This window comes from Eubalaena glacialis, chromosome 18, assembly GCF_028564815.1.
Source record: "Eubalaena glacialis isolate mEubGla1 chromosome 18, mEubGla1.1.hap2.+ XY, whole genome shotgun sequence".
Classification (NCBI taxonomy): Eukaryota; Metazoa; Chordata; class Mammalia; order Artiodactyla; family Balaenidae; genus Eubalaena; species Eubalaena glacialis.
The window spans coordinates 4,401,142-4,427,275 of NC_083733.1; the positions used below are offsets into that span (position 1 = coordinate 4,401,142).

General features: G+C 44.6%; 1 protein-coding gene across 1 annotated transcript in view; it reads right to left on the reverse strand.

Moving 5' to 3' along the window:
- USP10 (ubiquitin specific peptidase 10) overlaps positions 1–23,621 on the reverse strand; it is a 70,856-nt gene extending 47,235 nt beyond the window's left edge. Inside the window, exon 1 of the mRNA XM_061173540.1 lies at positions 23,509–23,621. Within this exon, the coding sequence (XP_061029523.1) occupies positions 23,509–23,529 (21 nt within the window). The 5' untranslated portion in view covers positions 23,530–23,621. The remainder of the gene's footprint in view (positions 1–23,508) is intronic.
- Positions 23,622–26,134: the final 2,513 nt, after the last annotated feature.

Genomic DNA, 26,134 nt, shown 5'->3' on the forward strand with positions numbered 1-26,134 from the left:
AAATTAACTGTGGTGATAGTTGCACAACTCTGTGAATATACTAAAAACCACCAAAATGTACAGCTATTTAAATGGGAGAATTCTATGGCATGAAATTATTTCAACTAAATAAATGAATTTAAAAAAAAAATCAGGTCAGTACTTGCATAAAAAAAATCTAAATTTCTTTACACTTTTTTTTTGATCAGGACCCAGTACTTGAGGACGCTAACGACATCTACTGAGCAGTCACCGTGTGCTCTGAACTTTGGAAAGTGGTGTGGGTGACACTGTTCAGTGAACGCACAGCAGGAATTTCACTGATTTAACAGTATGGATTGAGCACCAACCACCCACACTGAACGGTGCTAGATTATGAGAATAAATTTTGAATAAGACAGAAATAAGGTTTGGGACATCATGACATTACAGTTTCATCACAGTGCAAGTGGACTGCAAACTGCAAAGAGCATTACAAACGGCAGAAGCAGACAAAGGAAGAGGGACGCAGGGAAAGGCTTTTTCCTCCACTGCCTGGGTAGCAGCAGGTTCTGCTCACTTTCTTGGGGCCAAGGAGTCCTGAGAAGGGGACAAATGGACACACTGTGACAAAGCCACTCCCACAGAGAGCATCCCTCCTTAGGATTCAAATGTCAACCTACTACAGTTTAGTGCTAGTTTCACGTGGTTTGTGTATTTCATTCTGACTACTAAAGTCCTATCAAAAGTTATTCTCTCACTTTTCCAAGTAGGATTTTTGATAGGTAGGATGTATTTCTTTTCTTTTTTTTTTTTTAATTTATTTATTTATTTATGGCTGAGTTGGGTCTTCGTTTCTGTGCTAGGGCCTTCTCTAGTTGCGGCAAGCGGGGGCCACTCTTCATCGCGGTGCGCGGGCCTCTCACTGTCGCGGCCTCTCTTGTTGCGGAGCACAGGCTCCAGACGCGCAGGCTCAGCAATTGTGGCTCACGGGCCTAGTCGCTCTGCGGCATGTGGGATCTTCCCAGACCAGGGCTCAAACCCGTGTCCCCTGCATTGGTAGGCAGATTCTCAACCACTGCGCCACCAGGGAAGCCCTGGATGTATTTCTTTAAGTGCTCTCGTGGAGAGTCTAAGCTAAAACTTGTTGCACAGACTGCAATCTCCAAATTAGAAAACATGATTCACTTAAAAGAAATCCACTTTTACCAACTTTCAAGGCCTATTGTACATTACACAATGCCAGTTAAATTTTAACTTGTTTTGCTCTAAACTATTACTAAACAGCCCTCATTATACAATAACTTGGTATACAGACTTTTTATCACATGGAACAGAGCTGATAAATTAGGGAGTCAGTGCTTGTTATCTGGGATGGCCCTAGTAGAAAGAAGTTCAAAATTCTACCTATTTTCATATCCATTACAATTACCTTGGTGCTAATCTAGAAAGGAAAGGGAAGGGATGGGAAGGGGAAAAGCAGAACACCAATAAAAAAGAAACATTTGTCAAAATTCATCAAACTATATACATTAAATGAATGAAATTCACTGCACATATATAACGCCTCCATAAAGCTGGTTTTTAAAAAGGAACAGACACCAAGTTCAATTCACCTTTCCATCGCCTGTAGTTAATGCAGTACTTGGCTTATAGCAGGTGTTCAAAAGTTCTGTTGAAAAAAATGAATTCAGGTAGGGCTTCCCTGGTGGCGCAGTGGTTGAGAATCCGCCTGCCAATGCAGGGAACATGAGTTCGAGCCCTGGTCCGGGAAGATCCCACATGCCGCGGAGCAACTAGGCCCGTGAGCCACAACTACTGAGCCTGCGCGTCTGGAGCTTGTGCTCCGCAACAAGAGAGACCGCGATAGTGAGAGGCCCGCGCACCGCGATGAAGAGTGGCCTCCGCTCGCCACAACTAGAGAAAGCCCTCGCACAGAAACGAAGACCCAACACAGCCAAAAATAAATAAATAAATAAATAATAAAAATAAAGGAAAAAAAAATGAATTCAGGCAGAGGAGGAACAAAAGCAAAGCCAACAACAAATACAAGTTCAAGGGCTGAGGAACGATGACCTCTCCCTACTCTACAGCAATAGTTCCACTCCCAGATGTCAGCAGGCTGACAAAACTCCAACTGAACTACTCATTATTTCTTATGCTCCTGTTTTTACTATCACCAGAGATGCGCCAGCAGGGGCACAATTTTCATTTTTAAATATAAACTTTTAATATAGTCACGATATAACATTTAATTTTCAAAGGTAACATTTAAACATAATCAAGAAAACTGAATTAAAGCTTTACAGAAAACTTTAATAAGAGGATACCTATTCTGACCTAGAGAAAAATAATTCACAATTATCACGTGGTCTCCCAAACTAAAGAAAAATCAACTTCCAAAACGTTAAATCTTGAAGGGGAAAAAAAAGGGCAAAACAAACCATGGATGTACATCAGGGCAGGTCAACCTTTTGAAAGTCCATTTTCACTCCCCATCCCTACATGCCTGACCACCAAATAAGTCTTCTGTGTCCAGCGTGAAGGAGGCATTCTCTAGTCTTTCTTGCCCCCTCTCTTTTCTACTTAAACTTCTTTTTAAAAACATATTTCGGGGGACTTCCCTGGCGGCACAGTGGTTAAGAATCCACCTGCCAATGCAGGGAACACGGGTTCGAGCCCTGGTCCGAGAAGATCCCACATGCCACGGAGCAACTAAGCCTGTGCGCCACAACTACTGAGCCTGTGCTCTAGAGCCCGCGAGCCACAACTACTGAGCCCGCATGCCACATCTACTGAAACCCGTGCGCCTAGAGCCCGTGCTCCACAATAAAAGAAGCACCACGATAAGCCCGCGCACTGCAACGAAGAGCATTCCCCGCTCGCCACAACTAGAGAAAGCCCGAGCGCAGCAACGAAGACCCAACGCAGCCAAAAATAAATAAAATAAATAAATGCATTAAAAAAATAAATAAAAACATATTTCACTAAGAACTCCCTATTTGCAGACAGATTCACTTTTCTGCCATAGATGCGGCTCATGTTCCTGTGGACAAAAAGTCTTTCCTTTAAAATTGAGGCACAGTAAAATTAAGAAGACTGACAGTACCAAGTGTCGATGAGGTTGCAGAAGGGGAATTAGGCACTGCTGGTGCAGACATGAAAGGATACCACCGCTTTGGAAAAGCTTGGCAGCTTCTTACAAAATAAAACATATACCTACCATATGACATATAACCATTCTACTTCTAGGTATTTTAACCATGAGAAATGAAAACATATGTCCACACAAAGACTTGCACATGAATGTAGTCAACAGCTTCATTCATAATAGTCAACGCTGGAACAACCAATGTCCATCAAGAGGTGAAGAGATAAATTGTGGTCCATCCATACAATAGACTATTACTCAGCACTGAAAAGGAAGGAACTCTTACAACATGGGCAAATGTCAAAAATGTTATGCTGAGTGAAAGAAGGCAGATAGAAGAATACTCTCTATATAATTCCACATAAAGAAAATTCTAGAAAATAGAAACTTAGCCTATAGTGACAGAAAGCAGATCAGTAATTGCCTGGCTAAGGGATGGGGATTCATGGTGAATGGGCATGAGGGAAATTTCTGGGCAATGAAGATGTTCTATATCTTTATCATGGTGACAGTTACCCTGGTATATACATTTGTCAAAACTCAAACTGCAAGCTTAAAATTGGTACATTTATTGCATTAAATTATACCTCAATATGGTTGACTTTTTTAATTAGACACACATCTATAAATAAGGTGGATGAGGCAGCTGTATTATAAAAACAACTCTTGAAGACCAAAGACCACAATATTGATTTTTCATTTCCATAAGTAGAATTCTTAAGTACTCTATAAATATTCACGCATCAGGACTTTTTTTTTTTTTTTTTTTAAGATTTCATGTTCCTTGGTTCAAAGACTCTAACTAGTGCTACACAACACCACCTAAACTAGTATGCATGTATTTGTATTTTGCTACCTGTTATCATTGTAACAGGCTTCTTTAAGCCTCCAACCTCAGATTGTTCATGACTGGCTTGGCCTTTATAACTGCCTAGATCCCCTGACCACCTACTCAAACTCCACACTACATACAGACAATAACTGCCAACAACGTTGAATCAAAACTAGTGTTGCATTAAACAGAATGCTACATGAGCAGAAACTTGTTAAACCCATCTGTTCTACAGGATTTTTCACTTAATGAAATATGCTGGAACCAAACCAGCAAAAGCTCGGCTACTGAAGGCCACCTGCCAGAAAGGAAAGTGCACCACTAAACCAGAGCTCCACATTAAAAGACATTCAGGAAAAAAGAAGTGTGACTACCTAAATTATTTTCTTCTAATCTAATGGTCACTGCCAATGGTCTCTTCAAACACCTTGGAAAATCTAGAGATGCCTAAGAAAAAGGACTCATGTTAGCTGTTACACACACCCCTCTCCTTCCAATTTTAAGGAGGAAGTATATAGAATATTCCCTTTCATGAATTACTTTGGTTGTTAATGAAAACCAAAGTTAGAAGAGTTGGTCGAAGCAGTAAAAGCTGCAAAATTACTATCTGCTGAAAATAAAAGAATGCAAAAGCAGGTGCTGAGGGCTTGAGGACCACCATGCCTACTGAGGAAGCAGTCCACTGCTTACTTTCTCAATTTAACCACCACCTAATGGCCTGTTGAAGAATAGCCTCCGAAATTGTAATTATGGTGGTACAGTTTACTTTACCAGCCAAAACAACAGACTGCACTCCATTCTTAAATTATGTAAGTTCACTGTTAGATTAAAAATCTTTTATTAGAAAAATGAAACTCGGGACTTCCCTGGTGGCACAGTGGTTAATACTCTCTGCTCCCAAGGCAGGGGGCCCAGGTTCAATCCCTGCTCAAGGAACTAGATCCCACATGCGTGCCGCAACTAAGAGTTCACATGTCACAACTACGAAGCCCGAGAGCCACAACTAAGGAGACAGCCTGCCACAACTAAGACCCAGCACAACCAAATAAATAAATAAGTAAATAAATTTAATAAAAAAAAGAAAAATGAAACTCAAGACTATCCAGAAAGTCTCCCTTATGGTAAATATGTGAAGCTCAGGACTTCAGTATCCTAGAAATTTTTTTCACCCAATCAACTCACAATACTCTGTTTTTCATACAAAGGCAGAAAACCAACCCCAGGAAGAGCTCACCAAGCAGGGGAACAGGGTCAGCTGTGCAGGACAAAGGCCTCAAGCAGTGCTTCTCAGCCTTGACTATACCTTAGAATCACCTGAGGATCCTCAGGCCACAATTCTGGGTCCAATGGCGGGAGGCAGGCTTCCTGTGTGACTCTGATGTGCAGTCAGGGTTCAGAATCACTGAACACAGGGGCATTCCCACAACCCAGCAATTCAGGGATGGAAGAAACTAAGCAGACAACTGGAGGGAGGGCCAGCAGAGCTATTTCGACACTCAAGTATGCCCCCAAACCGGACAGAAGAAACTGTAAAACAATTGGAGAGGACTGTTCACTCTATAGGAGGACCCACTGCTTGATGAACAACAACCAGAGCAAATGTTTTCAAAATGGGAACTATTTTAGTGCTTTTAAGGATTTATCGATCATTAACAAGTTAACGGCAAACAATCAGAAGAAAAACTATAACGCAACTAAGCTAGAAATAATTTGATAGAAAAATTCCACTCCAATGCAACTTTTCAGAAATGTCTTTTCCACAGAGACACTTCTTTGTAACTGAACTCATTTCCCATTTGCTCTTTTGACTCAGTGAAATCTTTCACCTCCAACATTCTGCTTTTTCAAAAATAACCTCCCAATCTAAACCAAGATCATTTTACCTCCTTAAGCTAGTCAATCTATGAAGCACTTGATGAGTAATAAGATCTCTCTCACACATACTTTTTATAATAATTTCACCTTCAGGGGATTCCGAAACTCTACAAGACTTGGTTCTGTTTCTTTCACCATTCTCTCTCCTCTGGGATGGCACCTGGATATTCCCCCGCTAAGGAGCTCACCTATTCTCAGCTTCAAGTATGTTGATGAATTCCAAACCCACATCTTCAACTTGGATTGCCCAACTATACTCCAGTTCCATATTTCAAGCTGCCAGCCCCTAGGCTCTTCCACTGTTACGTTCTAGTTTAACCTTAAAATCAAAAGGTCCATTATTTTCTCAAAACCAGATTTTACACTTACGCCAATAGCAAACTTCACTGTTCTTCCAATCTTCTAGATGAGAAACCTTGAAGATTATCTTGAATTATATACCCCAATTCCTGGCACAATCTCATCAAAATGTTCAAAAATTTTTATTTGGTAAAAACAGTAGCAACTGCATGAATTGAAATAAGCATTCTAATTAAGTGATGCATCCTGACATCCCATACACCTACACCTGAGATCCAGAGAACAGGATCTCAATGAGTCAAAGGCAAGAGGAGAACCTTTCTGAACACAGAATATACCTCGATAATAAGATTACTAAAAGAAAATTGGGGGAATTCCCTGGTGGTCCAGTGGTTAGGACTCCGCGCTCTCACTGCCGAGGGTCCAGGTTCAATCCCTGGATGGGGAACTAAGATCCACAAGCCACAAAGCACGGCCAAAAAAAACAATTTTTTTTTTGATGCATCTCCTCTTCAATCCTAGTGTTACTATCCAGCCCAAGCCCTTACAACCCCTCCATGCCAGGATATCTGCAATAACCAAGATTAGACTTCAGCATCTCAATACCTAATAAAATGCTTGGCACATAAAAGACCCTCAAATGTTGACAGAATGGCCAACAGTCCTAAAACAGTCTGTCACCAAACTAAACATTTTTATTGAACATCAATGGCATAGAAGATATAAAAAAAAAATTTTAAATGTTTAAGCAATGTTTACTGCCTTCAAAAAACTTGGGGGACGCGACAAACACCTAACACATACTGAATGACTACTATGGGTTAAACACTGCCCTAAAGGCATTTAATATACAGATCTCATTTAATCGTCACAATATTTCTAAAAAAACAGTGATTCCCCTAACCTTTTTTGGGTGGCAGTAGATTCCCCCGAGGATATGATGTAAGCAAATTAAGCCCACTACCTGAAGAATGCACATACACATATTTTTGCACATGATTTCAGGACTTGCAGACCCTCTGATGCTCCTAATGTCCTATAGTACCCTGTTACTCAAAGTGTGGTCCCCAGCCCAGCACCAAAGGAATAACCCAGGAAATTATGCAGCTCTCAGGCCCCACCCCAGACCAACTGAAGCCAAATATGCCATTAACATGATCCCCAGCTGATTCTTAATGTAGGTTTAAGTTTGAGAAGCAGCAGCTGTATCTCACATGGTCCCAGGGTCCTACCGTAGGGTAAGCCCTGCATCCTGTACACCACCACAACATAGCTCCAAACTCCTCTATTAAGCTGGGTGACCGTTTATCATCCAAACTGGAGGCACCTTTCACAGTGAAAGGACTGCATTAATTACCCTGGAACAGGTGTCAACTAGGACATATGGTCAACTCCTAATTGTAAGGGATAGAGAGATGGGACCTAAACTCTTGGTGTAATGGCCTAAACAATCTAACCTCATCTCCGTGTGCACGTAAGAGCCCAGTTACTCTAAATGTACTCACTACTCCTCTGCCCTCCATGCAGGCAGCTCCCTGGTGCCTAGTCCTCTGCCCATCAAGCTCAACAGAGGCATCACCCCCTCAGGGAAGTCATCGCAACCCCTATTTCTTTCAAACCCTTTTTCATACCTCATGGTAATTCTCACTTACCTACATGTTTCCGTAAATGAACTACGATCTCCTTGTGTCTTTCAGTTCTGGATCCCATCCACTTAAGCACAATACTTAGACTCTAGTAAGTAGCTGTTGACCGAGTGAAGATGAAAACACTTGAGGTTCAGAGAAATAATCTTGCCCAAGAGCCCACGAACATAAAATGGAAGAGCCAGGACTGGAAACTGGGGCTGGCCTCAATGCACAGACACATAGATAATAAAGCAACAATAAAACTTAAGGAAGACTATAAGATATAGTAAGAAAGCATCAGACAGTCCAGGATGACCTGCCAAGGAGAAAGGACAGAGTCTTAAGTCTGAGGAGCCCAGAAGGAGGAAACAATAAACCTGGAAGAAGAGTGGGGAGGGATGAAGCGTCAGGTAAAGGACTCTGCAGCCATCCTCCCAATGTTCATTCTCTTCCTCCCCTGCTGGATAGTGGTCACCCAGTTCAGAAGGCTGACACACACCCACCCCCAACTCCAGAGGGGAGCCAGCACAGCATGCCACCCCTCTAGCCCAGAGCACTTGGTTCAGGGTGACCCAGAGGGCACAAAGCTGAGGGCACTGCCAAGAATTCCGAGACACACACACACTCTCTTGTGCCAGTTTGTGTGCTGGGCACAAATGTGAAGCCCGCTACTACTGTAGCCATTTTGCCATTGGGGGGAAAACTAGCCTTAGGATAATAGTGATACAACACAAGTGAAGAGAAACTAGGTCTTCAAAGATGTCACTGAACTGATGAATCAAACCAACCTTGAAGCCTGACCTACCTACAGAATTTCTAGTGCCGTGAGCCAGTAAATCTCTAGTTTATGGTGTAAGCCAGTTAGAGCTGAGCTTTCTTTTACTTGTTATCAAAAGCATCCTAACTGAGACAGAAATGGAGGGAGCGATCCAGGGGATTCATACCAAGTAAGATCACTCAAAAAGCAAAAAAAAAGTTAATCTGAAACCTAAGTCCTACTCACTCTCCCACATGGAATGCCCTCCTCCTTTCTCTCCATTTGCCCAAATCCTAGTCATTTTCAAGGTCACTCATTGCCCACTTCCTGCACTCCCTGAATTCCCCCTGCAGAACCTGACATGGGCACCACCTAGTTCAACACATTACACATCTGAGAACCTGCCCCAATGGCTCCCTCTGCCTCAGTCACCTGCTACCTACCCGCTTACCCGCTACCTACACAGGGTAAGAACGCTTTAGTTACCTTCCAGAGCAGCTACAAGCAGTAGCTAAAACAGCCTTCAGCAAACATGAGCCAGCTGATTGACAAATATTATATAAAAAGATCTTTCTCAATCTTTTTCAAATATTTCATAGTGTAACTTGCTTTTGATCAAATTAGTATGTAGTTTAAAAATAAAAACATTAAAAAACTTCATGTTTTAATTTACCACTAATTATTTCCTTAATATTGCTAAGCAAAACGTATCTCCCATTCTGCCTCCAAGTAACCAATGAATTAAAGATGTTCATCTTTCAGTTTACAATATTGTGCTTTAATTATCTCTGGGAAATAAGATCATCCACTCACAATGAGAAACATCTAATAAATGGATCCAAAAAATGCCAAACATCACTGTTTTTAGTATGCATAAAATATAACTTGTGGATACTCCACAGTACTTAAAAATAACATTGAAGAAAAATGTTTAATAATCAAGAGTGTTTACAATACAAGAAATGGGGAAAAAATACTCAACAACATACTGCATAGTCCTAGGTTATTAAAACAGAAAATGCATTATCACAAATACATTACAAAGAAGCTGCCTTGCTCCCTATGCATCCCGTTCCAACTGGTCATCCCAAAGCCTTCGCTTCCTCCACCCCCTGCCCCAGGCTGAGTTGAGGCCTTCAGCACTTCTCAACTGGATCACTGAGTGCCTAACTGGTCTTCCTGCCCCCGGACTCGTCCTTCACCCTCCAGACCACATGCAGCCACCACAGTGCTTTCTCTAAAACGTGAACCTGATTATTTTGGTCCCAGGAACAGGCTTGCAAGGCCCCCGAGACCTTTCAAGACAAAAGGCTCCAGCAGAGCACGCGAGAGCCCCCAGGGCTGCGCCCCACAGCCCAGAACTGCAAGCTCAGGGCCATCCACACAGGGTCTCCTGCCCAGAGCGCCTTCTCTCCCGCCAGGAGGGGCGCCGCTGGCTTCTCCTCACATTACAGAACTCAGTTCCAAAGTCTCCTCTTTGGGAACTACTTTCCTAACAAACTGCTGAGTTACTCACTCTGGATTTCAACAGTTGATGAGACTCTTTCCCACATTCAACCATGGACTTCCTGAATATACCGATGGTGCTATATCTTTCATTAATTTATTTATCAATAAATATTTTTGAGCACTTATTACATTCTAGGCCCGGGGAATGTATCAGTGAACAATAGAAATCCTTACCCTCATTAATCTTACATTCTAGTAGGAAGAGAGAAAATGAACAAAATAACTATGTTAGGATATTAGATACAGGATATCAGAAGGTGGTAGGTGCTCTGAAGAAAAAGCAAGGCAAGAAGGTGGTGAGGGTTCAGGAGGCTGGATTTTAAAGAGGCCAGGGAGGCAGGCCGTCCTGAGAAGACATCACCCACACTGAAAGCCACCCAGGGCCAGGCAGCAAGCTCGTGGACAGAGGGGGGGCATGTTGCAGCAGAGGGTCTCGGGTAGAGAGGACTAACTTGTACTCATTTTTGTGGCACTTAGCTGAGCTCAAAAAGTAACCATTGGATGGGGCTTCCCTGGTGGCACAGTGGTTGAGAATCCGCCCGCCAACGCACAGGACACGGGTTTGAGCCCTGGTCCGGGAAGATCCCACATGCCGCGGAGCAAATAAGCCCGTGCGCCACAACTACCAAAGCCCGTGCGCCACAACTACTGAAGCCCACGCACCTAGAGCCCGTGCTCCACAACAAGAGAAGCCACCGCAATGAGAAGCCCACGCACCTCAACGAAGAGTAGCCCCGCTTGCTGCAACTAGAGAAAGCCCATGGCAGCAACGAAGACCCAACACAGCCAAAAATAAGTAAATAAAACAAAATAATAAAATAAATAAATTTATTAAAAGTAAATAAATAACCAGTGGATGAATGATGATATTGGCTGAGATATCTAAGGTGACAAAGGTGGCAAACACAAAAAATAACTGAGGCAAGCCAATGAAAAAGTTCTCTTTCCACACTCACTGCTGACACACATTTGGGCTCTCGACCTTGGAAGGTAGACAGCTCTGTGGCTCTTGAATTTGGGGATAACAGCATTTGTTCAGAGCAGGGCAACAAAGGATCAGTGCTATGGACCACTAACTGGGACTGGGAAAGCTACGGTGAAGGCATTTTATTTACATCAGTAATGGTCCTCTGATCTCAGCTACACCTGTTGAGAAACAGCCCAAAGAATGAAACAAAACAGCTTATTAGCTGATACACAGATCAGTCACCTGGATTCAAGAAACCACACAACAGAGATAAAGAGAGTCGTGAAACCCTTAAAGAAAAAGCTTAGAGGTCACCTGCATTCTTAATGCAAGAATTACAACTGATCTGAATACCTCAGGAGCAGCCCACCTCTTCATCAGCTCTCATTACTATAAAGGTATTTCTAGGGAGGGCAAAGCTGTCCCGTCTGCACACGGTCATCCTGATCTTCATTCCTAGAACTGGAAACACCAAAACAAAGCCTCGTGCAGTCCTGAACCTGACAGCCAGCCAGCTGCTCCCACATGCAGGACAGGATGCTGTGCCCGACAGTGGGGCCACCGGAGGGGAAGCAGACCCCTCAGCGCTCAAGAAAGCCTTCCTGAGTCCCAGGTCGCTCCCGGGCCCCTGTGCCCCTACCTTGGAGCACCTGCCAGACTCTAGCCAGACGACCGTCTGTGTACTGTGCCCTCCGCCAGGCAGGGCCATGCTGTCCTTCCGCCACTCAGGCACTTGGCCCATTCGGGGCCAGCAGGCTGCAGGCCTCCGGGAAGGGCTGACTGACCAGGGAGGAAAGACACGGCACCCCCAGAATCAAAGTCCACAGGGCCCCCAGGCTCGCTGTGCACAGCATACGTGGGCGTCCTTCCCTTCTTCACAGGGAAGGGAGAAAGCTAACTCAGATCTCTGTTTTCAACCAAAAAGAAATCAATGGCAAAGAAACAAAATGGCAACGTACTTTACTTTCTGTCCACCTTAAAAAGAAAAGAAACTCATTTTTCAACATGTGTCAGGGGGTGAGAGGCAAACTCTTTCCAAACTGAGCTGCAGCAACTCTGTGTCCAGGACTAGTCATGGCTAGGATATTGCTACAGTGTCACTGCGTGTGAAGTTCAATTTACAGCCAGCTAAACTTCCAGCCAAAACTGAAGAGAACGCTTTTTAAGATTTTTGTTTTTAAAGCTATCTCTTAGCTCTTTCTCACTGACTAGAACTCTAGTCACAGATGAAAAAGGAAGTTTGTGCTCCTGGCACTTAACTCACACTGTGTAGCGTGGCATGGAAAAGCCAAGAATTCAGTAAGAACCAAGATGGAACCAAGAGTGATTATTTTAACACCGATTTGTAACAAACTGGAGACAAGAACTTCTAAGCTGACAAATCCATGACCAGCAACCAAAAGAAGGCAGCAAGAGTTTCCCACGGCAAACTGGCTTAATGCGCTGCACAAATCCCCAAAGAGATCTTGACCACAAATGGGCTTCGGGATGAATTAGGAATTTTGTTCCATCTCGCTGGGACATCAGACGGTCAGTTAAATCGAGCTGTGGCCGAGTCTGTGCTGCCTGCACGCTGTCCACAAGGGCCCCATCTCACCGCACGGAGCACAGCAGTCTCTCGTGACTACGAGGAACATAATGTTCATGTATGTATATATATATGTATTTGTAATTGTGTTCTGCAGCTTATGAACCCCAACACAGGCCTCAGCATAGAGCAAGAGCTGGATAGATGTGTGTTGAGAAGGAATTAGTCAATGAGTTAGTTACTGAACTTCAAACAAAACTGAACTCTCATTCTGAAGACCCAGCGCGGCAGGTCTTCAAACAGCAACATTTTCAGGCCCCTCAGTTGGTTCTGTTCCCAATTCACTCCACTCAGTGCTAAAATTAATAATATTATCTCTCAGAGAGCCACAAACCTGTACCTTTTGTTGTTGTTCATACCTAACCTAGACTGGAAAAGTTTTAAAATGTCCAAAATATGATTTAGTTAATCTTATTCATGGAAAAGTGCTCAGCAGGTTAAGGGAAAAGGCTGTAAACAAAACTATGTGGAGAGGGACTTCCCTGATGGCGCAGTGGTTAAGAACCCGCCTGCCAGTGCAGGGGACACGGATTCGAGCCCTGGTCCGGAAAGATCCCGTATGCCGTGGAGCAACTAAGCCCGTGTGCCACAACTACTGAGCCCGCGAGCCACAACTACTGAGCCCGCGAGCCACAACTACTGAAGCCCGCACGCCTAGAGCCCGTGCTCTGCAACGAGAAGCCACCGCAATGAGAAGCCCGCGCACCGCAACGAAGAGTAGCCCCACTCGCCGCAACTAGAGAAAGCCCGCGTGCACCAACGAAGACCCGACACAGCCCCAAAAATTAATTAATTAATTAATTTAAAAAAAAAAACTATGTGGAGGCTCTGACACCTGCATGTGGCTGAGGCCCTGGGGGGCTGAGGGAAACACAGACTTGGGGGCCTAATTAGGAGTCCCTACTTAGTGTGTCTGGATGGCCAGCAGGATGCCAGCTGACCTGATGAGAGAAGACCATGACCAAGGATCACAACTTAAAACATACTATTATATAAAAGGATCCCAAACGTCTAAAATTTACCACAAAGAGTACCAACGAGAAGCATTTCAAAATATTAACAGAAGTCATCTCAGAGTCGTGAGATATTAGGGGTGATGTTTTTCCTAATATTTTCTTTATTTTCTAGGAGCATAATCAAGTACCTAATGCTTGTTTTAAAGGTGCCCCCAAAAAAACATAAAGGGAATAATGTCCCCAAATGACCTTCCCTAACGACTCTATCCAACTATCACTGAGGACATTCAAGGGCTATTTGCCTTGCATTAATCTGCCTCAGATGACCCCAAAAGAATGTCCTAATTTTTCCCCCCTCAGAGTTTTGAGATTTAAGATGCTTGAGGTGCCGAGGTGAGCAGAGCGAACACTCTTGAGATCTGGAGGAGAGCCAGAAGAGGGACACACCCTCGCCACCCCATGCAGGACCCCAGGCGGGCCCCTGCACAGCCATCTCCTTCAGCAACGCTAACACAGAGCGGGACGACCCACTTCCTTGAACCCATGACCTCCCACAGATACCCACCTGCTGAAAGGGCAGACGCCCGTCTAGGCTGGACTCTCAAGGTCCCTCGCCCCTCCTGACTTCGGTCCCGGCCCCTCACCCTACACACCAGTCACCCATCGAGCCCACGAGCCCACGTGCTCCGGCGTACCGCAGGCTTTGAGACTTTGTTCCTCTGCATGCTCTCCCCCCACACCCTGTCCTTGTGCTTCTCTGCCCAAATGCCGCCTTTCCAGGAGAGTCGTCTTCCCAGCTTCCCCTGATGCTCCCCCTTTTCCAATCCACATGACGCTGCCACTCGTCCCCACCTCCACGGCACCCTCCCCACGGTGGCTCGTGGGAGGCCACCATGAGCCCACTGGCACGGTTCTGCAGGGCAGGCAGAGTGTGAGCGCGTGCCACCCTCTTCCACACTCTCCCCGGGGTAAGGCTGGCCGCCCGCACCTCAGCACCCAGCGTTCTGAGTTCTCAGGGGCTCCCCACACCCTCCAGCTGCAGAGCCGTCTCCGGCTGGGTATCAGCCAAGGCGCCGCTTCCGGGAGCCCGTCCTTGACTTCCCAGGGCCACGCTGACAGACCTTGTGCCCTCCCTCCCGACACAGTCCTCAGTTTGGAAGGACACAGGCATTACTGTGACTATCTGATTAGCATCTGTCTCCCTCACTAGACAGTAAGCTCCCTGGTAAGAGAGACGATGCCCGTCTCTGCTCATCACTCCATCCTTAGTGCCTGGTACACAGTAGCCACTCAATAACTACTTGCTGAATGAATGAACGAATGCATGCATGAATGAATGAATGAAAGTTTTTGACTGTATTGTTCACACCTCTGTTACAGGAATTAACACCCTAAAACGGTATTTACCAATTAGCCTGTTTCCCTCTCCCACTACCCTGTGAACTTCTAAAGCACAGAAACTCTCTTTTCAGCTCTATCCTGCTAATGCCTGGCCACCAAAATTTTTTGTTTGAACAGTCACAAAAGATATAAAGTCCTTTATATGTAGTTCTGAATAAAGGTGTTTGGTATTCTACAAATTAATTCCAAAAGACACAGAATGCTACCCCTAAAAGACTTGATTTTGCATTTTATTAGAAGTAGTTGAATATGGTTTCTGGGGAGAGGACCTGACATGAGAAATGGGAGAGTTTTTCTGGATTTTTTTCTTTCTTTTGCCATTGCAGTACTTTGATAAAAACAAAGTGGGAGGGACTTCCCTGGCAGTCCAGTGGTTAAGACTCCACACCTCCACTGCAGGGGGCATAGATTCGATCCCTGGTAAGGGAACTAAGATTGTGGCGTGGCAAAAAAAAATAATGATAAATAATGATAAATAAAAACACAAACGGGGAGGTGAACAAAGCCTGATTTTGGAGAAGACGGGGAAAACCCAGGTTCATTACCCAATTCCCCACTATTCACTAGGGTTGATGACCTACCAACCTCTCCAACTAACAAAAGGTTTGTCCTCTCAGTAATCTTCTTTAGTGCAGAGTTGACCAAGAGACAAGAATTTAATTTTGAATCATTTTTTTTACAATACAGAAACTGAACAGCATGGCTGCTATAATAAAGGGGTTGAACGTCTTCAAAATATCATTTCTTTTTAAAAAAATGGTTTGGGCATTTTAATAGTCATAAATTTCTACAGCACTTCCACAGTTCTCAGTATACTGGGTCCCAGGGGACCACTTTAACCTCCAGAACACCTGCTCCATCCCCTGGCAAAATCTGGTAAAAATAAGAACACTTCCTATACTTGAATAGATGCCTTCAATAGTTTTAGGAACAACACTAGCTCCAAAAAATCCAGCTCAGTGACTACCTGGTTAGAAGAGACTGCATTATGAGACAAGGGAACAAAAACAACAATGCCCAAACAGAAAAAGGCACATAAGACAGACATCAAGGTGAGGACCAAGGATCAGGGAGGAAGAGAGTGACATACTTTTTACTTTAAATATTTCTGTTTCAGAAATTGCAAGTCCTTATTTTGTATTTAAAAATAAAATCAGTGCGACTTCCCTGGTGGCGCAGTGGTTAAGAATCCACCTGCCAATGCAGGGGACACGAGTTCGACCCCTGGTCTGGGAAGTTCCCACATGCCTTGGAGCAACAAAGCCCGTGCGCCACAGCTACTGAGCCTGCGCTCTAGAGCCCGCGAGCCACAACTACTGAGCCCGCATGCCACAACGACTGAAGCCCTTGTGCCTAGAGCCCATGCTCCACAATGAGAAGCCACAGCAATGAGAAGCCCGCACACCGCAACGAAGAGTAGCCCCCGCTCGCCGCAACTAGCGAAAGCCTGCGCGCAGAAACGGAGACCCAACACAGCCAAAAATAAATAATTAAAAATAAAATCAGTAAGAACTTTCACCAAAATGGACTCTACACAAAATCTTGTAATAATTAGTAGCAGATTAGCAACCCTTAGTAATTACTAACACATTAATGTCTTTAAACATGTAAACCTTTATTTCATTCATTTGGCCATTCCATGAACCTTCACTGAGGAACTACCATGGGGAAGTCACACTGTGAAACATCAGGCCTTTATCAGTTCGGCCAAGTAGAAAAGGCAAAGGATAGAAGTCCAAAGACCGGCTCTTCAGTCCCTGATAGCTCATTTAAGAGCCATGCGACTTCACATCACAACCTCTTTTTTTAAACTTTTTTTTTTTTTTAATTGATTCATTTATTTTTGGCTGCATTCGGTCTTTGCTGCTGCGCACAGGCTTTCTCTAGTTGTGGCGAGCGGGGGCTACTCTTCCTTGCGGTGCGCAGGCTTCTCATTGTGGTGGCTTCTCCTGTTGTGGAGCACGGGCTCTAGATGCATGGGTTTCAGTAGTTGTGGCACGCGGGCTCAGTAGTTGTGGCTCGCGGGCTCCAGAGCACAGGCTCAGTAGTTGCGGTGCACGGGCTTAGTTGCTCAGCGGCATGTGGGATCTTCCTGGACCAGGGCTCGAACCCGTGTCCCCTGTATTGGCAGGCGGATTCTTAACCAATGCGCCATCAGGGAAGTCCCACAACCTCTTAAGTCTCACTTTATTCATCTGTAAAATGGTGATAATAACATTACAGAGTTGCCGTAAGGATCAAACCAGTCACGGCACTTCATAAACCATGCAGCTTATACACTGCACAACTTTCTCCACATGCTGATTGCTGCAATGCTTAATTTTATAATAAGTATGTTCTTCCTTATCTAATTATCAGATCTACCCAGAGGCCTACTCTCCCGTGTCTCAAATAAATACACACATCTTGGCAGCCACTTAAGGGGAATTACTACTTAAATATTGAGAGAAGTTTTTTATAACATCAGGCAAGAATCTCTGAAAACTCCAGAATTAAATGTCATTTTCAAATTCTCTTCTATTCCCCCCAAGTCCTATCACAAGAAAAAAACTGATGTTTTCAAAAAAAAAAAAAAAAAAAAGAAAGGGTATATATTTTAACGATGAAAGTCTCTCAAAAGAGGCAATTGCTTCACTCCTCTGGAGTTACGAACTGTCTGAAATAGGAGAGACACAAAACAAGAGGAACACTAGAAATCCTCTTGACAATTATCAGAATACCAAATAAATTCACAAGTTGACTGGCCCTGACTAAATTTAAATGAATATAATAAAATTTAAAATGTATTGCTTATATCCAGAGCAAAGGATACCATCATGTTTATGCAAGAACAATTAAACCATGCAGACTAACTCATTAGACCAAAAGGCAAATCAAAATTTCCCCCACAGAGCCATGTTTTAAATGTTCTTGGGCAGTGCCGGTTCTAGCTCACACGGCCCATGGCTTGCAACATGTAATTTATACAGATATCCAGCTTTATTCAACATACTTTAAAACACAGAAATGAGTATTTTTGACTTGTACTCACAATAATGATAAACTTCTATTTTTGTGAACAGTGAGGAGAGTAAGTTGAGAAAATGGTCTGAAAAGCTGTCCCCACCACTTCCCGTGCAACCAGTGCACCTCATGGGACTAAAGCCCCAGGAGCGGGGGGGGGGTGGGGGGGCGTGCTATTCATGGGACCCCTCCCTTCCCACCCCAGCCAGCTCGTTCACAGTAACAGGTCTGTAACATGAACCCCTCTATTTTGCGCAGTCTTTCTTTCATTCATTCATTCATTCATTCATTTATTTATTTATGGCTGTGTTGGGTCTTTGTTTCTGTGCGAGGGCTTTCTCTAGTTGCGGCAAGCGGGGGCCACTCTTCATCGCGGTGCGCGGGCCTCTCACTGTCGCAGCCTCTCTTGTGGCGGAGCACAGGCTCCAGACACTCAGGCTCAGTAGTTGTGGCTCACGGGCCTAGTTGCTCCACGGCATGTGGGATCTTCCCAGACTAGGGCCCAAACTCGTGTCTCTGCATTGGCAGACAGATTCTCAACCACTGCGCCACCAGGGAAGCCCTGCGCAGTCTTAAATGCGCGTTTTTTCCTACATTCAGTTTCTTACAGCAGGAATACCTCTAATATTATTCAATTAACATTTAAGTTTTTTTTTCACAGTAGCTCCAATGACAACATAAGTTTGCAGCTATCATGGTGAATCTTTTGAAACTTTAAAGACTACTTCCCACAAAAGAGCACGGACATGCCAGCACTTCTTCATAAAACAAGTACAAATGGGGAAACAAAATTGTACCATCAGAAAAAGAGAGAAAGAGAGAGAGAAGGCAAGAAAGAGAAAGAGAAAGGCAGGCAGCTATATGTAAAACTCAGGTACCAAAGGCACAAGAGTGGGGCACCAGCCTTTCTATTAGGAGGTACTTTCATTCCTAATGTACTACTTGTGAGACTTAAATCAGAGAGTGTAGGCTTACGAGATGGCCCTTGAGCTGATACCAGAAAAATAAACTGAGAACTGATCTGAAGAATGACAACCAGTAAAGCTACAGACAACCAGTAAAGCCCAGGAGGGAGGGGCCTGACATGGTCATCTCTCAATTCTCAAGTGAGCCAGAAAGGGCAAGTCCAGGAAGACACGCTGTATTCTCTCCCTCCCTGCCCCAAACCACACTTCCACTCTACACGTCACGGACCCTGTCCCCAGGAGAGGGCAACCTGAGCACCGTGCCTTTCAGAACAGGGAGCCGCATGGAGCTATTGGTTTCTTGGGTCTCCTGCTGAAAATGGGGTCACGTCTGAGGAGCTTTTAAACAGTCAGAAAGTAGCCCACTCATGAAAAGTCTACACTCTGAAGACTCCACATCTAGGTTTATGATAGATTCTACAATTTCTGATCCTTGAAACAAATAGTACTATAAACCTAGCCCACGGGCTATCTTTATTTTGCCTATTGTTCTTAGTACAGACTGCACTGACAGAAACGGTCACAGAAAGACCTATTGGGAGATCACTTCAATAAACAGCAAAACTGCAGTCCAAGCACATGTAAGTCTTTGGAAATGAACATCTACACTGCTGAAGTAGCACTAAAATGACAAATGTCAGTAATCCAGTGGCCCAAGGCCAGTAAATTCCATTGCAAACAGATTTATCTGTCTTGTGCCACAGTGATTCTTGCATGTGTGGCAGTAAAGACAACTGTAACAGCTAATTACAAATTCAAAAGCAAGTGCTTCCCACTGTTTTCATATTTAGTATACTATCAGTAAGAAGTGTCCTCAGCCACCACCCTTAATGTGCCACTTGAAAAACCAGATCCATTAAGAGCAAGTACTTGCCTGTCTGAAATTTGTAAAAACACAAGAACAAAAGAAAAATAACCTTGATGAACTATAGTTCAAGTAGAGATGATACAGCTTTTCTCAATTACTTCAATATTATATTCTGAACACAGCACAAAGTAAATGTGCCACTAAGCCTGGCATTAAATAATCATTAAGCTTTGGAATTCTTTTCTCCTTTAAGTTTTCCTATGCGAACCACTATTCAAATCACTTCAGTTCCACATAAAAAAGCTCTCGAATATATGTCCTAACTGTTGCTCTAGAGAGGAATTTGGAATGAGGCGGTCCACTTACTATTTGCTCATTTCAGGACACTGGTCCCCACAAGACAGGCTCCAGAGGGTGAGGGTGAGGCCCTGGATAAGGCTCATCTCCACTGCTCCTGTGTAGAAATCACTGAGGCGACCATCAACGTACAAGCTTTAAATGGCTTATCTAGTCTTAGGACATGTTTCAAGATTTTGCTGTCACTATGCAAAGGAAAACTGGTATCTCCAAATATCCCGTATTTCAAATAATTTTATTTACTTCAGTTGCTCACTATGAAACTCCAATAAAAATGTATCTCTTTGGAGAACTACTAATACAGCTGTCATTTACAAAGATATTCAACGATACAGCAACACTCTACCATATGCTGTAAACTGGATCCAAGAAATTCCACAGTGTAAAATGTGGGCGCCACATTGCTGTATGTGAGGCAGTGAAAAGATGAGGGCGAGCCCGCTGCACAGGACCAGGACGGGAGCAGCCACACGATGTCCAAATAGGGTGTACGAAGCATTATTGTAGAGATTTCACTATAAATGACTGCAATGATCACAAAAATCTCTTCTGGTTACGACAGAATTGGTCAGTTCAAATTAATTACTCCAAATCATTTTAATCAGTTCCCTCATGCCAACAAATGTCAGAGATGTACTTTCACTTCAACTGTCAAAGTTTGTTGTATTTATTAAAATGTGTTGAAAACTACTGGCATTAGAAATGTTTCTAAGTTTTGCACTGTTTCATGTCAATCCAGGGAAAAGGGTTCAATCAATGGTATGGAAATAGGCTATAAACTATATAAATGTTTTAAATTGTAACCTTAAAAATCCAATTTTAAAATAAGACCCTTATAAAAACTTAATAAAAGAAAAAAGAAAATAGGACCCTTACTGTTAATTTGTGATTGATATCCCCAATAATAAACAAGTAACACGCATAATAACAAATAACAGTGCTTAGCAGAGGGCGAGAGCCCAACCAATATTTGTTGAATTAATGAATGGCCATGACTACGGCAGGACCTTCAGGACAGCAGGTAACTGAATAAAACAAAATTATTAAAATGCTTAGCCTGACTCAAGCAGGATCCAATCATTAAATCCTATCACCTATGATTTCATTACTTGTTTTCATTACTATTCTTCTAAAAAGAAAATTATGAAAAAAAAAGAAAGAAAAATATGAGGACTCATGCTATTTCCTTTCCTACCTTCTGCATGCTACAACTTAAAAGCATTTTAATCATACTTTAATTTTTTTTAACAAATTTATTTATTTTATTTTTGGCTGCATTGGGTCTTTGTTGCTGCGCACGGGTTTTCTCTAGTTGCAGCACACGGGTGCGCTGGCTTCTCACTGCGGTGGCTTCTCCTGTTGCGGAGCACAGGATCTAGGCACGCGGGCTTCAGTAGCTGTGGCACGTGGGCTCAATAGCTGTGGCACGTGGGCTCAATAACTGTGGCGCACGGGCTTAGCTGCTTCGCGGCATGTGGGATCTTCCCAGACCACGGCTCGAACCCATGTCCCCTGCATTGGCAGGCGGATTCTTAACCACTGCGCCACCAGGGAAGCCCTAATCAAACTTTAAAAGAATAAACCCAAAGTGCTGCTAACATTTATGTTCAGCTAACTATTGCCACTCCAATTTTCTAAAGATGTGTATAGGCAATACTGCTATATAAAACATAAATACTAGGACATTTAGGAAAGTAAATGAAATTACAATCACTTTTACCTATTATCACCACTCATTAACATTTCAATTTGCATTGTGATTGGTGCTTCTGATAATGGAAGTGGGGACGCAGTGGTTAAGAATCCGCCTGCCAATGCAGAGGACACGGGTTCGAGCCCTGGTCCGGGAAGATCCCACATGCCGCGGAGCAACTAAGCCCGTGCGCCACAACTACTGAGCCCATGTGCCACAACTACTGAAGCTGGCGCACCTAGAGCCCGTGCTCCGCAACAAGAGGAGCCACCGCCATAAAAAGCCTGCGCACCGCAACGAAGAGTAGCTCGACACAACTAGAGAAAGCCCGTGCGCAGCAACAAAGACCCAATGCAGCCAAAAATAATAATAATAAAATTTTAAAAATTTTTTTAAAATAAGAGCAAAGCTTAATTTAAAAAAAAAATTTAAGTTGAGAAAAAGGTAAACACCAAATCTCTTAAGAAATCTTTGAATTGCACACTCGTAAAACTTATTCAACTACTACTAAGCCCTTTTTTTGGTGCAAATAACTATACTGAGTTACTTTAAAACGCAGATGTACAAGTCAACAAAAGTTTAAAGGGTAAAGTTATAGAGCAAACTAAAGTACCAAAAATTTAACAAAATTGCTGCTTCCTGTAAGATCTCTTTTTTTTTTTAAGTTATCGAGTCTCAAATTCCACGACACGCGTTAATTCCAATAGTTACTAAAACCGACTCCATTTCCAAAAGGGCAAGAAAAACCAATTGCTTTGTAAGGGTTACGATTTACCGGCCACCAGCTTTCCAACAGCTACTTTGTTTCATTTTCCCTTATTTAATACAACAGCACACTGAGATGATATAAAAACGTTCAATAACTTCTAGGGCTTAGAAGTCAACACATCAGCGGTCCACAGCAAGCCTGACAAATAATACCACATGACGATTTTTATCCAGACCAACTGTATTTGGGGGAGTGGGGAGAGGGAACAAGAGTTCAACTCTACACTCATATCTCCCTAAAAGCGTACGTTTTACTCTTTCTTTCCACTACGGGATTATCACAAACGACCCCTAAGATACCGCTCTGACAAGGTGCGTTAGTAGTGTCAGCCAGGCTGAGGCGGATTCGTGCAAAAGATGTCACTCAAAGGCAGGTACAAGTATGGTCCTGGCGAGTTATTTCGAGTTTTCTTTGCACCAGTAACCTTAGGCTGCTTCTTAGTGACTTGAGTCTAAAAGTCAGAACACCGGCAAGCCGCCCCCCCGCCCCGGGTCAATCAAACTGCGAAAGCAGCCTTTGGGGCCATGAGGAAAACGGGCACCCCCGAATCTTGGTGGCTCGTTCCGGGCAGAGAGGCGAGCACAGGGCGTGGAAGGCTTTGCCGCCCCGGGGCCTCCCGAAGATTCCCGGCTGCCTCCCGCGGCAGCCAGGGCCCCATCTGCACCGCCGGCTCGCCCCGCGGTCCAGCCCCGAGGTTAACCCCTTCGCGCCCCCCACGCCCTCTCCAGGCCGGCCCGGGCGCCCCCTCTCCGCCGCCCCTCTGAAGCGGGGCCCGGTGGGCTCTGGCACGGGGCGGGCCGGGCTGCAGGCGGCCGAGGCGCGGAGGCGGCGGGAGGCTCGGGGCCTAGTCCCGGGCAGCGTGTCCCGGCGCCCTCCCCCACTCCCACACGCTCGCTCGGGGCCGGGGTGCGCCCGCCCGCCCGTCTGCCCCGGCGCCAACCCGCCCGCGGCCCGGGGCCCCTTCCCGCGGGGGGCGCCGGCCGGCTGCTACCTGCGGGTTGCGGAGGGCCATGGCGGCCCGTTTCAATGAGCCTCGGCGCTCCTCCGACTCCTCACGCTGCTTCCCCCGCCGCCGCCATCTTCTCGCCCGCACATACACACTCGCATCGGCCGCCGCGCCTGCGCACTGGCCGCGTGCCGCGGGGCGCGGGGAGGCCGGGAGCGCCGCTGCGCATGCGCGGCCGACAGGTGGGCGTGCGCGGCGGGAGTCGGCCCGGGGCGGACGGCGAGCCCGCGGCTCTCAGCGGATGCGGGCCCGCCCGCCGCGGACCAGGAGCTCACGGGTCCGGCTGCGGCGCCGGAGGGGAAAGGGCAGTGGGCGGAGATGATAACGCCAAAGCGCCCGGTCGGCTCGGGTTTCTCACCAGCCGGGAGGCCACCTGGGTGCTGGGCGGGACTCTGGATGTCCGGAGCCCGGGAGCCGCGGCCTGAAGTCCGCCCGCGCCCCCGAACCCCAGGGTCGTCCTGGGCCGGGGTCTCCGAAGTGCGTGCTGAAGATCTCAGAGTAGTCCCAGTTTATGGAGGTCACATCCGTCCATTCATTAATTTATTCACTTTTCATTCATTCCACAAACACTATCTGAGCGTCTACTCTGTGCCACGCCTTTAGCTAGGCATTGGAGAATATCTTGAAAAAATAAAAATGAAAACGCACCGGTAAAGCGTTTAGGATTGGGGCCTGGCAAATAGTAAGCACTCAGCGTTGCCTATCACACACATACATGCACGCATACAGACAGACCAGCTTTCGGGTCATTGGTTCAAGAAACAGTGAACCCCCTACCTGACCATGCAGTTTACCACCTACTTTGGCCCTTCTAGCTGAGTGATTCGGGCAAGTTAATTCCGTTTCCTAAGTCTTTGGTTTCCTCACCTGTGAATGAGGCTAATAAAATTTCTTAACTCCCAAGATTTCTGTGAGGATCAAATTAGGTGCGTGTGAACGCACCAGCCCTCAATAAACATTAGCTTCTGTGATTATTATTCATAACCATGATCACTGTTTTCAAGTGCTCAGCGAACAGACAGAGAGGCTACTATTACCAGACCCCGTGCTGAGCAGAGGGGATCAACAGTAAGATCCATTGCTACATTCCATAAGGCAGAGGGCCTGGTCTTTTCAAAAATGGGATGCCCTGAAAAATATAAGAAGGGGAAGGGATTGTCTAAAATAAAAGAGCTAAACTGATACAAACTACTATATATAAAATAGATAAAAAACAAGGTCCTGCTGTATAGCACAGGGAACTATACTCAATAGCCTGCGATAAACCACAATGGGAAAGAATATGAAAAAGAACATATATACATATAACTGAATCACTTCTCTGTACAGCAGAAATTAACACATTTTAAATCAACTATACTTCAACACAAAATTCTAAAAATAAAATAAAAGAGCTAAAAAAAAAACTTAACCGAGTACAATGTGTGAATCTTGATTGGATACTGGTGTTTTTTAACCTGGTAAATATTTTTTGACAGTTGGAGAAAGTTGAGTATGGCTTGGATGGAGATGATTTTAGTGAATTATTGGTAACTTTCATAGTATAATAATGATATTACGCTCATGTGAGAGAATGTTCTTTTGTTAGGATATGCATCTAAAGAATTTAGGGGTGAATGTCATAATACCTGAGTTATTTTTTAATGGTGCAACAAAAAATAAAATTATATAAGCACAAACAAATACACATAGATGGAGAGAAAGTAAATAATGCAAAATGTTAACAATTTTTGGATCTAAGTGGTACCATCAACTTCTCTGTATGCTTGAAAAAAAAATTTAACAAAAAGCTAGGGAAGGGAATTCCCTGGCGGTCCAGTGGTTAGGACTCCGTGCTCTCACTGCGGTGGCCCGGGTTCGATCTCCAGTCAGGGCAATATGATCCCACAAGCCCCCGCGGCTCGGCCAAAAAAAAAAAGCTAGGGAAACAGAATACAATACTGTATCCATGCTGTGGTTAAAACCACAGAAAAATTCTGCCTACATATAGAGAAAGACAGGAAGGGATATGAAAACACGTTGGTGACATGATGGTTGATATCTGATTTTCATCATAACGGTTCTTGAACAAAAAATCAAAATTATGGGACTTCCCTGGTGGCACAGTGGTTAAGAATCTGCCTGCCAAAAAAGGGGACACGGGTTTGAGCCCTGGTCCAGGAAGATCCCACAGAGCAACTAAGCCCACGTGCCACAATTACTGAGCCCGCGCCCCTAGAGCCAGTGCTCCGCAACTAGAGAAGCACCACAGTGAGAGGTCCACGCACCAAAACAAAGAGTAGCCCCCGCGCGCAGCAACAAAGACCCAACTCAGCCAAAAAAAAAAAAAAAAAAATCAAAATTATGATCAATGAGACCCAGTTCTAATTTTCAAATCACTTACAGAGATATTACCACAAATTTTTTTTTTTTAATGTTGACACTATTGGGGTTTTTTGGGGGGTGGTTTTTTTTTTTTTTTGGTTGTTTTTTGGGGTTTTTTTGGCTGCGCTGGGTAGCTTGCAGGGTGTTAGTTCCCCAGCCAGGGATCAGACTCGTGGCGTGCCCCCTACAATGGAGTCCTCTCACCACTGGACTGCCAGGGAATACCAACAGTATGTTTTTTGTTTGT